General features: G+C 42.8%; 2 protein-coding genes across 2 annotated transcripts in view; both read right to left on the minus strand.

Annotated features, from left to right (window-relative positions):
- Positions 1 to 6,714: 6,714 nt before the first annotated feature.
- On the minus strand, positions 6,715 to 10,753 carry insm1a (insulinoma-associated 1a). The gene has a single exon (XM_032543816.1). The coding sequence runs from the start codon at positions 8,856 to 8,858 to the stop codon at positions 7,515 to 7,517; it is 1,344 nt and encodes a 447-aa protein (XP_032399707.1). The 5' UTR covers positions 8,859 to 10,753; the 3' UTR covers positions 6,715 to 7,514.
- Positions 10,754 to 12,264: 1,511 nt separating this feature from the next.
- Positions 12,265 to 13,270, minus strand: part of cfap61 (cilia and flagella associated protein 61) — a 30,616-nt gene continuing 29,610 nt past the window's right edge. The window contains 1 exon segment of the mRNA XM_032543789.1: positions 12,265 to 12,722. Within this exon segment, the coding sequence (XP_032399680.1) occupies positions 12,564 to 12,722 (159 nt within the window). The 3' untranslated portion in view covers positions 12,265 to 12,563.

The raw sequence follows: 13,270 nt of genomic DNA on the forward strand, positions 1-13,270 counted from the left end.
ATCCTCATATCTAAACCACAGCACGTAACGGTTTGGTTAGGTTTACACACAAAAAAGACTTTGTTAAGTTTAAAAAAAGATGGTGGTTTGGGTTTAAATGAGACGTGACTTCCCTCCCGGTTACACATGTGACGCTGAACGTGACGTAGCTCCGTTTGTTCCGTAAAGTAAAAAAATAATAATCGCTGTTTAATAATAATCTTTTATTTACAAAACAGGACACAAACCCCGGTCTCGCCACTATAAACGTAGTCTATATCCACGACCTTCCACTTTCAGTATTGCTCCAGTGCTGCGGGAAATTCTGCCTCATGTCTCAGATGAATGGATGAATAGTTTGTTGGTTGGTTATTTGTATAAATCAGTGGACTGATTGGTGATGAAAGAATTGGTGATGATTGGTGAATGATTGGACGGTTGGAAGGATGGAATGGTGAATGATTGGTTGGAGGGATAGGGAAAAAGAATGGATGGATGGGGCTGATGGGAAATGCAGTCTTAATGCTGAGAAACATGAGCATCGTTAAAGGCACTTTTCCATCCGAGTAACACTAAAAAACAAAAATAGAAGCTTTAAATTCAACAAATGATGCTGTTTATCTTGAATAAGTGCGTCCACACGCTGGAGGTAAACAAAAACAGAGTCATTTATCCACACAAACACACACACACACACACACACACACTCACACAAACACACACACAGTGTAATATGTCCTGGACTAACAGCATTAGAGAGCAGTGATTTCTGATTAAACCAGACAAATTGAATCACATTGTGTCGCTTTCATGTCTGATAACAAGTGAAGACAACACACAACAGCAGCAGAACGAAGCGAAACCGCCAACAACAGATCTGATGAGGTAACAGCAGAGCAGCTGTGATACGAGGACACATTAGAGGAATCATCTGTAACCCCTAATTTCCACACGACGCGTCTGCGCTGCGTTCCGGGTGCATCGTGTGCCCTGCGAGCAATCGCGGCTATTCAAGTCAATGCTTGATATTCCACCATCTAATATCTCTTAGCTCTTCTGCTAAACCGGACGTTGTTCGGTCCCTCCTGTGTGAAGGCCGTCTCAAAGCTCTTATTCCTGCCCTGAGGACGGAGGAGCAAGGATGGAGGAGGGAGGAGCGAGGATAGAGGAGCTAGGATAGAGGATGGAGGAGGGATCTCTGAGGAGCTATGATCGAGGACACATTAGAGCAGCCTTCCTGGAAGTTGTGCTGCTGAAAGCCATTTGCTAACTCCGCTCAAAAAGCTGACGAATTTCCACATTTCCATGTTTCCTCTCTCCTCGCATGATTTCATTGCTTCTGTAAAGGGAAAAGTGGGACGGTCTAAGATGTAAGGAAGGGAAGCAAGGGATGCAATTGAACACATTGGACGTACCCCTGGACTAGAGGCTAAACCTGCAACTCCTCCACAACTGGGCAACAGGTTCTATCGAACTAAAAGTCTTTCATCGCCGTGGAAAAGAACAATTTTGATTTTGATGTCCTGATAAAGAAACGGTTTCCCCAGTTTGGTGTGGAAGAGTTTGACATGTCTGCACAGAGCCCTGAACCTCAATCACATCCAACAGCTTTGGGAGAACAAGTCCTCCAAGCATACAAGGAACTGCTAATTAGCAGTAAATGCAAAGCACATAACAGCTGAGGCTGATGGGAATATCTTTAGTTTTGCAGGTATTTGGTTTTAAAATAAAGTATGAAACAAAATGTTTGACCTGATGATGGCGCCTGATGAAAATGTTGCAGGTTCACCAAAGTTGTTAAAGTTCAACCTGAGAGGTAGCCTAGAAATCTAGACGCAACCTAGCAGCAGCAAATATAATTTGCAGCTAGTGTCAGTCTAGTAACTCTCCGTTGGCTTGCGAGTTGGAAAAACCAAATTCTGGTCAGGCCAATCACATCGTGTATAGAGTCGGTGGGCGGGCTTAACATAATGACGGCAGAGTTGCGACGGTTCTGCGTGAATTCCCTGCTACTAAAGCAAAGAAGATGGCCGCTGCTGCTAGCGCACAGCAGTTTTTTGCATCGGCTTTGGTCGTGATTCTGGAAGACTTGGAGTTAAACTCTGAAGTCATTCTTAAAAACGGAAGATTTGTTCGGAGTTTTGCTGACAAAAGTTTGCATACAGCAAAAGTTTAATCTATCAGCGTTGGTCTGATTGGTTGTAGCGTGATTCTATTTGAAAGACAACTGTTTATCCCGCCCCTCGGATTGAGCCCTGCCAATGGTGAGGTTCTCAGACCCAACACCTTGAGGATGTGGGTCTGGCTTGTCAGGCTACCTGAGGGAGCATGAATGTGTCAATTCATCCGACAGTTGTTAAGATATTTCACTAAAAAAACGAAGTGTGAAACCTAATGGTGGTAAATCAGAGGAAAGTACTTTTTAGGATTCATCCTGTGGGAAACATGAATCTCTGAACAAAATGTCATGCCAATACGTCTAAAAAGACATAAGAAACATGTAATGTTGAATACTTAAACATTTACTGTTGTAGCTCGGCTGTTAAACATGTTCAGTTTAAAGCACTCCGACAGCTGCTGCTTTCAGCTCTGACTCTTTATTTCTGTGGAAACACTGCTGTGGTCCATTATAGAGACAGAGTGTGTGTGTGTGTGTGTGTGTGTGTGTGTGTGTGTGTGTGTGTGTTTTATCTATGCTCTTATCTGCAGTCTGCTGCCCAGCTGGCTTACACCTGCCAGAGCCACACAACGAGGGAGACACAGACTGATGGCCTGCCTCTGAGTGTTTGTGTGTGTGTGTGTGTGTGTGTGTGTGTGTGTGTGTGTGTGTGTGTTACGAGCTAGAGACGGGGAGAAAGTGAGTAGGGGTTAACGTGAAAGTGTGAGACAAAAGGTTTCCATCCAGATTTAAGAAAGATGAGATGTTTCAATCAACCTTCGTTCTGTCTCTAAATGTTTTACAACTTCTAACAAATTAATTAAATGCATTATTTATTTTATAATTGAACATCTACGTTTTCATGGTAAGTTGTCAAACTCCATCTGCTGCTAAAGCTCTCGATTCGAAGGAAGAATATTGGCATAAAAACGACAAGTGTTCATTGTCAGAGTTGGAAGTCCCCAAATGTTGCAGCGGGAGACGATCAGAGATTTGATCTGAGAGGTGACATTAGGAAATGGAACAGATAAAAGTAAAAAGCCTTTTAAGAGTCAGCGTAACAGGGGACCCCTTAAAAGCTCATTCATTTATTCAGGACAAAAAGATGAAATGGAATTATTAATTGACATTTAAAATTCATGTAAATGCAAATAATCAATTAACAATCTCAGAAGACGTTTTCAATTTAAATCAGCAAGCGATTAAATTAAAGGAAGGCCATGAAGTTTGTACTGAGTTTTGGGAAATTGCAGTTAATAATGTTCAGTGTCGTAGAACTGAAAATGTTTATTAGTGCTCAAAACTTGCACTTTCAATGTAAGTGAACGTTTCGATGTCGAGAGTCAAGGGTTGTTACTTACAAACCTGAACGGCTGAGTCAATTTCCTTCATGCTTGTTGCCATTTTTTGACACAGTCTTTAATAAATAGCCATTTTTTCGGGGTGTTTGGTGCAGCGCTGCCTGGAAGGCACTAGGATTAGGCAATGACTAGGGCTGGGTTAGGTGCCTTTATGTCAACTAAACATAGCGCTACTTGGAAGTCGGCACTAGGGACGTAAAACACCCGTGACATTTTCCTTAACCTAACTGGTTCAAAAGTGACGCCAATAGTCCCGACCAAGCGCGTTTAGATATGACGCTAAAGGAGACTTTTGGCGTCAATAACAACGCCAAATGCACCCGACCAAGTGTTTAACTTGCCTCGGGCCATTGGACAATCCTAAGTGTTGAACCCTACTCCATCAAACTGAGATTTTCTTTCACTGCAAAATAATGTTTTAAATTGACAAACGTGTAATCCATGGCTCAATTCAAACAGGATCAAAGATGATTTGTCTCTCACAGTTCCCTAACATATATAGTTTTTCCAAAACAGGGCCCCATGGGACTTTTCCTCTCTATGGAACCAACAACAGACCAGTTTGTATCAGTGAAGAAACCACCGATGTGGCGGTGAGTCAGGTTACTTACAAGTTCTTTCCAAGTTACTGGGGAAATTGAAGCCGAACACGATGGGCTGTGAAGTTGCCGCTACAGAAGAACATCTCTGATGAAGGCAGCCTTATATCTTTAGTTAGTTTTAGTTTTTTTTTACTTTTAGAAAGGCTGAAAGAGAGAGAGAAGAAAGAGGAACTGCAGGAATGTCTTTCAGATGCAGAAATGTGTGTGTTGAACCTCTGACCTGACTTCTGACCTCCGGTAAACACACCGCTCACTCTACAGTGTGTAGGAAACAAACTATCCTCTCTACATGTAACGTTTACACATAGCTACAAACACAACACGATGAGAAAACTAAACCAGTTCACTGTCACTTACCTCTGATGTCATGTTTAACTTATCCATACATACCTGCGTAGTTTTAGCTTATGTTAGCTACTCTTCCTCCAGTTAAGTTTCCGTGAGTCACAGAATGCCTCTTTACTTAGATACAGTTTACAATGTGATATTCTTCCACCACTGTGTACAGTATACAGTATGCATGTTTCATATTTATAAGCTTAACTCAATATATTTCCAATTCAAACATAAAAAATGGACGTGATGTGGGCGTGGAATGGACAAAACAGAATTAGTAAGTTAACAGTTAGTTGTGTTTTCTAGTTATGTTCATTATGTGCTGTAACGCTCTTAGTTTCTACTTTAATGTTGTATATTTTGCTCAATAAGCAAACGTTCCTCCGGGCTGCTGTGTGTTTCAACATGTTTTACTTGTCTTCTTATTTTTTTTACCAACATCACATTTGTTGGGGCATCAATACGGTATATGATGTAAAACGTGATATTGTACTTATCTTACGTTGTGTGGGATAACCAAGCGAGTCATCTATCAGAATAAACGGAAAGTCTTGGACATCAGAAACGTCTGGATGTAACGTTATCTGTCCAAATACCTTCACACGTGCTGCTTTCAGGGACCTAACTGTCATTCAGGACACCATGGGGTATTCGGTGGGAGTTCAGCAATTTAATAACCCTAAAACAGAACTTTACTCAAGTACAAGTTACCTACCACTCTGTAGAAATACTCTGTTACAAGTAAAAGCCCTGTTCTGTAAAAGTACACAAGTGTTATTAGCAAAAGGTTGTTGAAAAGTAAAAGTACTTTGCAGATAATGTGCGTGTGTTTTAGAGTAACTAGCAACTATCGATGAAATGGTGTAAAATGTAAAGTATTTCCTTCTGAGATGTTAAGATGAAGTACAGTATGAAGAGGCATACAATGGAAATACTCCTGTAAAGTACAAGTACTTTTGATTGGTAAAAGGACAATTCCAGCGCAAAATGAAAAAAGTAAAACGTTTAAAGCATCAAAAATGTAAAAATAAATATATAAAACCCTATTTCTTGATCAGGCAACGGCAAATGAGTTTATCAAAAAGATAGTTTATTAAGACATTGTCGTTCAGTATACAGGCAGACGCCATCTTGGGAAAACAGTTATGACCAGTTGAACTACGAACGCCGTGCTTGAGCTATGTTACTTGTTGCTCGGCGTTCTCAACGCTTCGGTTTACATGCAGGGACCCTCGTTATGCTACCGTGGAAGTGTGGTGCTATTTTGAGGCTTGTTAGTAGGTAGTATAGATATAGCGATTTCTTTTTACTTTTGCGTGCCCCAACGACTAGCGTTATAAGCTAATCAGCGATTTGTGTTAAAACCAGTCACATTGGATTAGCATGAGAACATATCCCAGAGAACGGTCGACTCGGCGGTACACGTGTTATTAACGCCTAGGTTCATTTGGTGCTGGAATTGTCCTTTAAGTCCAGTCCTTGAGTTACATTCCACCACTTGCAACACATTGTTTTAAATGCTTATTCTGATATTTTTAGACTATTTTAAGTTTCAGGCCCCCCCAAAAAATTCATTAATAAAGATAAAAAATAAAGGAGTTTTGTATAATCTGTACGGAGATGGAATATTTGGTTGTTTTTAAGAAGCCTTTAAGTGGATTTGGGGTTTTGAATCCAACTGTAAAATACATTTATGTATGTACATGTATGTTTAAAACCTGCAAAAGACAAATAAGACAGAACAAAAACTGTTTCTCAGTTTGGTTTTTATTATTTTTGGACATTTAGCAAAATACTGCAGAAACATCCAAAGCAGTATAAGAGCTACAAACAAACCAACAAAATAAATAAATAAAATCAATGATTGCAATTCAGTTATTTAGTCATTCAGGAGCGGCTGATAAAACTCGCTGATTGCTGAGATGTCACTTGAGCACACTGCCCTCCGTTTCTTTCTTCTTCCTTTTTTTTTTTTTAAAATATAAGTTAAAGAAAATAAATTTGGCTACATCATGAAAACACACGGCAACAGATCACAGAACACACAGAGCAATAATTTACACAAATAACTTAATAAATACATAAATAAATAGAAAGAAAGCAGTTAGATATACTGTATAGTGGTTATACAGAAGGCTTTGTAAAAAATAGGAATCATATCGTACCCAGCCAGTGATAAATAAGTGATCAAAAGACAATCAGATCAGTTTAAGGCAGTTTTACAGCAGGAGTTTCTAATCCAAAAGGCATTACTGGCTACACTAGTTTGTACTCTTTTTGTTTCCAGGCAACAGCTACTGATCCACGGATCCACAAGCTATGTTAAAGCTAATCAGAGTGATGAGATTTAAGGTCTTCTCCGGCCTGTGAGTTCTGTTTCGGCTACAGGTCGTCCCCTCTCTTAGGTCTAGAAGCTAATAGCACTTGTGCGGATGCTACAAAAATAAATTAACAGTCTAACGCTTTAAGTGTTTGTAGTAAAGGGGGGGTGGGAGGTGTGGGGGGGGGGGGGGGGGCTAAAGGCCAGGGTTCAAACACACACCCAGAACCTGCTGAAGTGTCCTTAAGCAAGGCACTGACTCCCTGCCAGCTGCAGGTGAGCGGCTGACCTCTAAACCTCTACAACTGTGGTGCATGTGAGTCACATAGTTTGCTGTAGGAGTTGCATTGCAAACAAATATCCTTTCAGTTCTTCTTCTACTTCAATGAGTTGTCAAAACATGCCTAAAAATGTGGATGCCAGGAACCATTCCTCTTTATCTTTTGTGATTTGTGCATTTGCTGGAATCAACGTCCCAAAAAGAAAACAAAAAACTGAATTTAGTGTTTTTTTCTTCTACCAAATAATTGAAACTAGAGAGAAAATAAATCACTCCCATCGACAGTGAAGTCAACCAGAGTTTCAGCTTCTCACCAAAGTGCCATGTATTTTTCCTTTGATTCAAAAAATAAATGAACAAAATTAGGATTTTAGGAGCCCAAGCTTTTTTTTTAAACGGATATGTTTGCAGTGTGACCCTAAAATCCTCTCAGGAACAAGGCTTTAATCTGACAGTGAAAGCAGCCTTTATTCCCGGATCAGCAGGCGGGGCGGAGCGGCATCTGCAGCAGGATCACCTGCCGGTTCTCGGACGGGTGGCATTTGTTGATGTGTCTGGTGAGTCCCGGGGAGCTGTAAAACACGGCAGGGCAGTATTTGCACGGGTAGACCTGCGAGGAGTGCAGCAGGCGGATGTGCCGCTCCTGGCTGCCTCTGTTGGAAAAGTTCTCCCCGCAGACCGGACACATGTGGCAGGCGGAGGCACTCAGGTTCAGCGGCGCCGCGCTCTGCTCGCAGGCGGACGCGTCCTCGTCCTCTGCCGGCTTGGGGGAGCCGTGCTGGGACGCAAGGTGCTTCCGCAGGTACGCTTGGCGCTTGAACTTTTTCCCACAGTGATTGCAATCATACAGCCCTTCTTCTGAGCCGGACTCGGACGGCCCGGGGCTGGGTGTGTCCCTGTCACTAGAATCCTTCGCATCATCCGGCGCTGTTTTACCGGAGGCAGCCGCCTTGTCGCTCTCCAAGTGTTGCCCACCGGAGGATGCGCTCTGCGGCTTCGGTTTGTGCCACCGCCGGTGCGAGGCGAGGTTAGCCGGGCAGCTGAACACCTTGTCACATTCAGGACACCTGTACTCAACCCGGACTATCCTGGAGCACTTGTGCTGGGCCAGAGCCAACGGGTCCGCGTACGCCTCGCGGCACAGCTGGCACACGAACTCCCCCAGCGGGACGTTGTCCCCTCCGAGCAGCTGCGGTCTGGGGGGCTTCTGGTCCACCGGAGCCTCTTTAATCTTGAGTCCGAGGACCGGAGACGTGGTGACATCATCCTCAAAGTGCAGTTTCCGGATAGCTTTGGTTTTCTTGGATGGCGGTTTGCCTTTGCGCTCGGTGTCGCTGGACGGACGTTTGGTACGGGCGGTGGGCAGCGTCGCGGTGGATGTGGCGCTGGCTTCAGTGCGGTTGCTGTTGCTGGAGCCAATTTTCAGGTCCACCGGGGCATAGAGGTGGTCCAATGCGGGGAGCGCCGCTGGTGCGGGGAAAGACTCCGCGGAAACCGGTGATCCGAGGTTGAAGCGTCTCTCAAAGTAGGAGCGGTCGTAGTCCTGGCTCACGGGGCGGGTGGGGCTGTAGAGCGCCTGGTACACCGCCTCCGGGTTCCCGAATTGCACCGGTCTAGCTACATGCTCCGGTGCCGTGGCAGCAGCCCCGCAGGTGGGCGTCGGCGTCTTTGCGCGCACCGGGATGGAGGCGAGAGGCGCGCAGGAGGGCGGCAGCGCCAGCGCATTAGCCGCTGTTTGCTGCGCTACCTCTTCGTCTGAGCGAACCCGGTAGGACACCGGGTTTGGTTTCTTGTTCCTTTTCACCAAAAATCCTCTCGGCATGATAACGCTGGACGGAGAGCTGAAGGCACTTGGGACGCTGCTGCGGGGAGAAGAAATCCACTTTCAGCCGCGCGCGGACAGAAACATCTGATGCGTCTTTTTGTTGTCGTTTCCTGCTGCTATTGATCCTCTGTTCTCCTCCCGAGGTGCTTTCACCACAACATAGCTGCACTCTTTTTAAAGCGACATGATGACATTGTTCCCGTCCCCCCTCGTTGACTCATCCCCGACCAATCAGGAGGAGCTGAGTTCTCCCAGTGGATTTGGGGAGTGGGTGTGGGAGGATGGAGAGGCTGATGCATGAGGAGTGGGGGTTTGCAGATTGCAAAGTAGATGTACCTGAGGGTTTTATTGTAGCGCATGCACACACACACGCACGCACACACACACACACACACACACACACACACACACACACACACACACACACACACACACACACACACACAAACACCTTCTCGACCAGGGCACACGCCAGAAGCCTCCTGCTTTTACGGTCTGATGCGTTTCTAAAGAAATCTACACGTGCCCCGGCTTTGTGGGTCTCTGTTGGGGTGGTGGGGGCTCTGATTTGTTCAAGAAGGAGACATCCGTCCACATAAACGATGTCAAGAAGAAGTGATTAGGAAAAACAATGAGCAAATGTGGAAAATGTAACTGCAAGTTGGAAATTCAGCTCCGGAGAGGGAATGCGCAGATAAAGTTACACCGAGCACCAATTTTCTAAATTAAAGTTAAAATGTATGAGTTCGGGTTTAAGACAGATTTTTAGAACACATAATTGAACCGTTTTAAGGACTGTGAAAGGACTTGGGACTCAGATTTGAGAATTTAAGACATTTAAAGACTTTACAGGACAACTATCCCCCAAAAAGATTTGAAACGCTCTTTTACGCACTGAACTAAATTCGACCAACTTCGTAATATATCTAAACGGCAAACCCCTGTGGCCCGGCAGCATGTGCGCTGGCGTGACAGTTAACTCCGGACATATGAATCGGTCATTTTGCGCATACATAATTAATAGCGAGAGGAGGGTTTCCTGCTTTGCATCACAATGGCTGCGCCTGGGCAATCTGTGGACCCGCCGTGATTGAAAAGGAAATTGCACAGTTGAGAAAAAAAGTAGAAGTAGTGGGGGCCCCCAAAAGCAATCTGGCCCCCAGACACCGTCGGCGCGTGCTGTGAGTAATCAGCGCGCTCTTTCTGTGTCACCAAATGGGGCAAACCGAGATTATCTGCGAGGTAAAACACAGCAAACCCAATTCCTGCAGGTCATATATGACCCGGTCAGCCGGATATGAGTCTGTCCTCCACCGTGAGGGATGATGGGATGTGACCAGGGTCGGTGCTGAGCTCTAAAGGATTTAAAATTAAGTAAAGATTTGTGCGCACACAGAAATCAGCGTGTTGATGGAAAGTAGGTTTCAGTTGATGTCTCACCGCTCAGGATCAGTTGGACTGTTAGGGTGTTCAAACTCGGTACCACCCAGATGCTACTGTTATCTCATGATAATTGGTTCAATTTCTTGTTTTTTCCTCCATTTTTCATGGCTTTGTGCTTTCAAATTTCCTCTGAAGTAAAAAACTCTTACCAGACACATTTTGTCCATTATTGAGTCCTTCAAGACATATTTTCTTTAAAAAAGTCAACAAAAAGCCGGTGTGGTGGGATAATTTCAACCTGTTTCCAATATATAATGTAAGAATTTTCCTGAATTTAATTCCTGAACAGTCATTTTATTTAGTTCTAGTGCAGCAACCTGCCATATTCTGTCTTGTTTTACAAGCTTAGGATACTAATTTACACCAAATTCCAGAGACAATTTAATCTTTGATCCGTTTTGACTTTTAGGACTCAATAAGAGATGCAAAAATGCTTTAAAATATTTATTTGGCAGTACGTTTTGCTTAACATTTAATTTTGTTTGTGAAAACTAAGTTTAAAACTATAATTATATAGTTTTAACATAATGCTCAATATACCTGTTTTTAAAACCACATATAACGCAATTTGAACAGATAAAGTACTCAAAAGGAAAACTATCAGGTAACTTGTGACTAAAAACTCAAAGCTAAACATCACTAATGATATGAGTCCATTTTATCTCATGTTGGATTTATATAGTATCTCAAAAAAGATTCTAAATCCTTACACATGAGGAATTCAGGATAATCTGGTTATTTTTATCCTATAATGTGTGACGTTATATGTGGACACCAGCAGTGTGTGTGTGTGTGTGTGTGTGTGTGTGTGTGTTTCTCTCAGCCTGGGGGTTGTTTGTAGGTGCAGACATATGTTGTTGTGTGTGCGGTTATTTTCCGGACAGGCTTCAGCTCAGCCTCATTAGCATACAGCTGTAGAGTGACACCATCCACCCTCCCCCCTCCTTCTCCTCCTCCTCCCCCCAAAAGCTTTCATCTCCAGCCGCTATACGAGCCATGATTGGTCACACTGCTGCAGAGTCATACTCACAGTTACAGTTGGCACATTATGGAGGAGAGGTCTGTGGAAATACAAAACAGAGTCAAATTTTCTCATTTTACTTGTATAAAACTATTTTCTGTGCATCATGAGTTAGTTCTCATACTCAGATAAACACCAGAGTAGAGTGCTAAGACAACAGTATGTGTACATGAGGAAAAAAAGTCCTTAATTTGATCAAATTAAGGAACAAATCGAAAGAACTTATATCAAAGAATCTTTCAGTGACTTTAACAGCAGTGGAAGAAATATTCAGATCCTTTTCTGCAGTAGAAGCATAAACCTTGCTTGAGTAAACGTATTTTCAGCAAAATGCAGTGAAAGGTTATCGGTCAGTGTTTTCCTCTTCTATCGCATGTTTCTGGATTCATACCACTGCTGCATTAGTTGTTGCATTTTCCTGCTGTATATCTTTAAGGTTGTGCTCGTTTTAACTCCTTTATATACTGTTGGCAAAGTTTAGTCTGCAGCAATGCATCATATTCCAATACGATCCTCGTGTTTGATGCATTGCTGTCCTGTGAGAGCCATGTATGAATATTTTGACAATCTTGGAAAATAACAATAATAATAACAACAACAAATAACAATTTCCTTTCACTACAAAAGTTGGAGAAGAAGGATGTCAATCTGATGTCTGCATTTAAAAAGTAACCTGCTGATTTATATTACACTCCTCTAACATTGTCAAACTCATGACAGACAAAAAAATGATTAAAAATGACAAAGCCGAGATTATTTCTTTTTGATTCCACACATCCTTTTTCCATGTCAAAACATTGCGCCTATATTAACCACAATGCAACTTGACTGCTGACTGTTCAGTCAGGAGATTGTGGTGTGTTATGCTAGCAGCTGCTATGGTATCCTGAAACCTCCAGCCTGCAGCAGAGATCAGCAGCGGGCTACAGAGCAATGTTTCTAAGATAAACCTTCCTGATGATCGACAGTTGGTGAACATAACTAGAAACGCAGCAATGTGCCAGCAAAGAACTGGAGGAAGCAAACATGGATGTGAACAATGCCGGATTGAAAACATTCAAAAAAGAATTGGCTTTGGAAAAGTTTTATGAGAAATGAAATACATTTAGCATTTTTGGTAGACACGCACAGTGTGTTTTTACAAACGTGAGCAGAGTATTCGGATGATAATAATGATTTTAAAAAGCATTTTTTTGGGGTTAAAAAGCTTCATTAACTTGGCGAGGTCACGTGTGATGTCACAGCTGTCCGGGGTAGGCGAACATGGGCAGCAGGTTTCGGTTGTAGGTCAGATATTTCACAGCGCTGCTTCTCAGAGCCGCTTGACTCTGAGCATCTTGGAATCTGTCCTGAGGGGGGACGTCTGAGTCCATGGCCTGCTGGCTCCACTCCTCGTCCTGCAGCAACACAGAGTTGGACACAGAGAGATTAAAGTTACGTGATTCTGTGGGTTAAAATAACTATTCTTCACAACTGTTTCCACCTTCTTAGACTGTAAGGCAGACCTGCCATTTTACATTTTACATTTGTTACATCAATGTACTTTTGTTCCAGACATACTGTACATTAGGCCTGCATGATTCAGGGAAAAATATGAATCACGATTTTTTAGCTTAGAATTTATATCACGATTCTCTGCCACAATTTTTGAGACCAAATTGGCAGTACCAAACACTGATATTGTTGGCATCTATAGCACATTGTGCATCACCACATGCCTGTATTACAGGCTTCACTGAAGAAAAGGGAGAGCATCACAGCCCTTGGTAGTGCTTTAAAACCTATTTTATGCAGTCTAAATACAGTCTATTTAAAATTCACAGAAGAAAGTAGTAGCGTTTGTGATGCAGTCGGCTTGTAAAATTAAATGAGAATCAAAGTCATAAAAAAATAATAATTTAAAAATCAAAGTTATTTGAAGATTAAATCGTAAACAGGGTTAATA

This window comes from Etheostoma spectabile, chromosome 18 (genome assembly GCF_008692095.1).
Source record: "Etheostoma spectabile isolate EspeVRDwgs_2016 chromosome 18, UIUC_Espe_1.0, whole genome shotgun sequence".
In the NCBI taxonomy this organism is placed as follows: domain Eukaryota; kingdom Metazoa; phylum Chordata; class Actinopteri; order Perciformes; family Percidae; genus Etheostoma; species Etheostoma spectabile.

What these genes read in the sequence shown, in the direction of transcription:
- insm1a (XM_032543816.1), bottom strand. Translation starts at nt 8,858, where the DNA reads ATGCCGAGAGGATTTTTGGTGAAAAGGAACAAGAAACCAAACCCGGTG.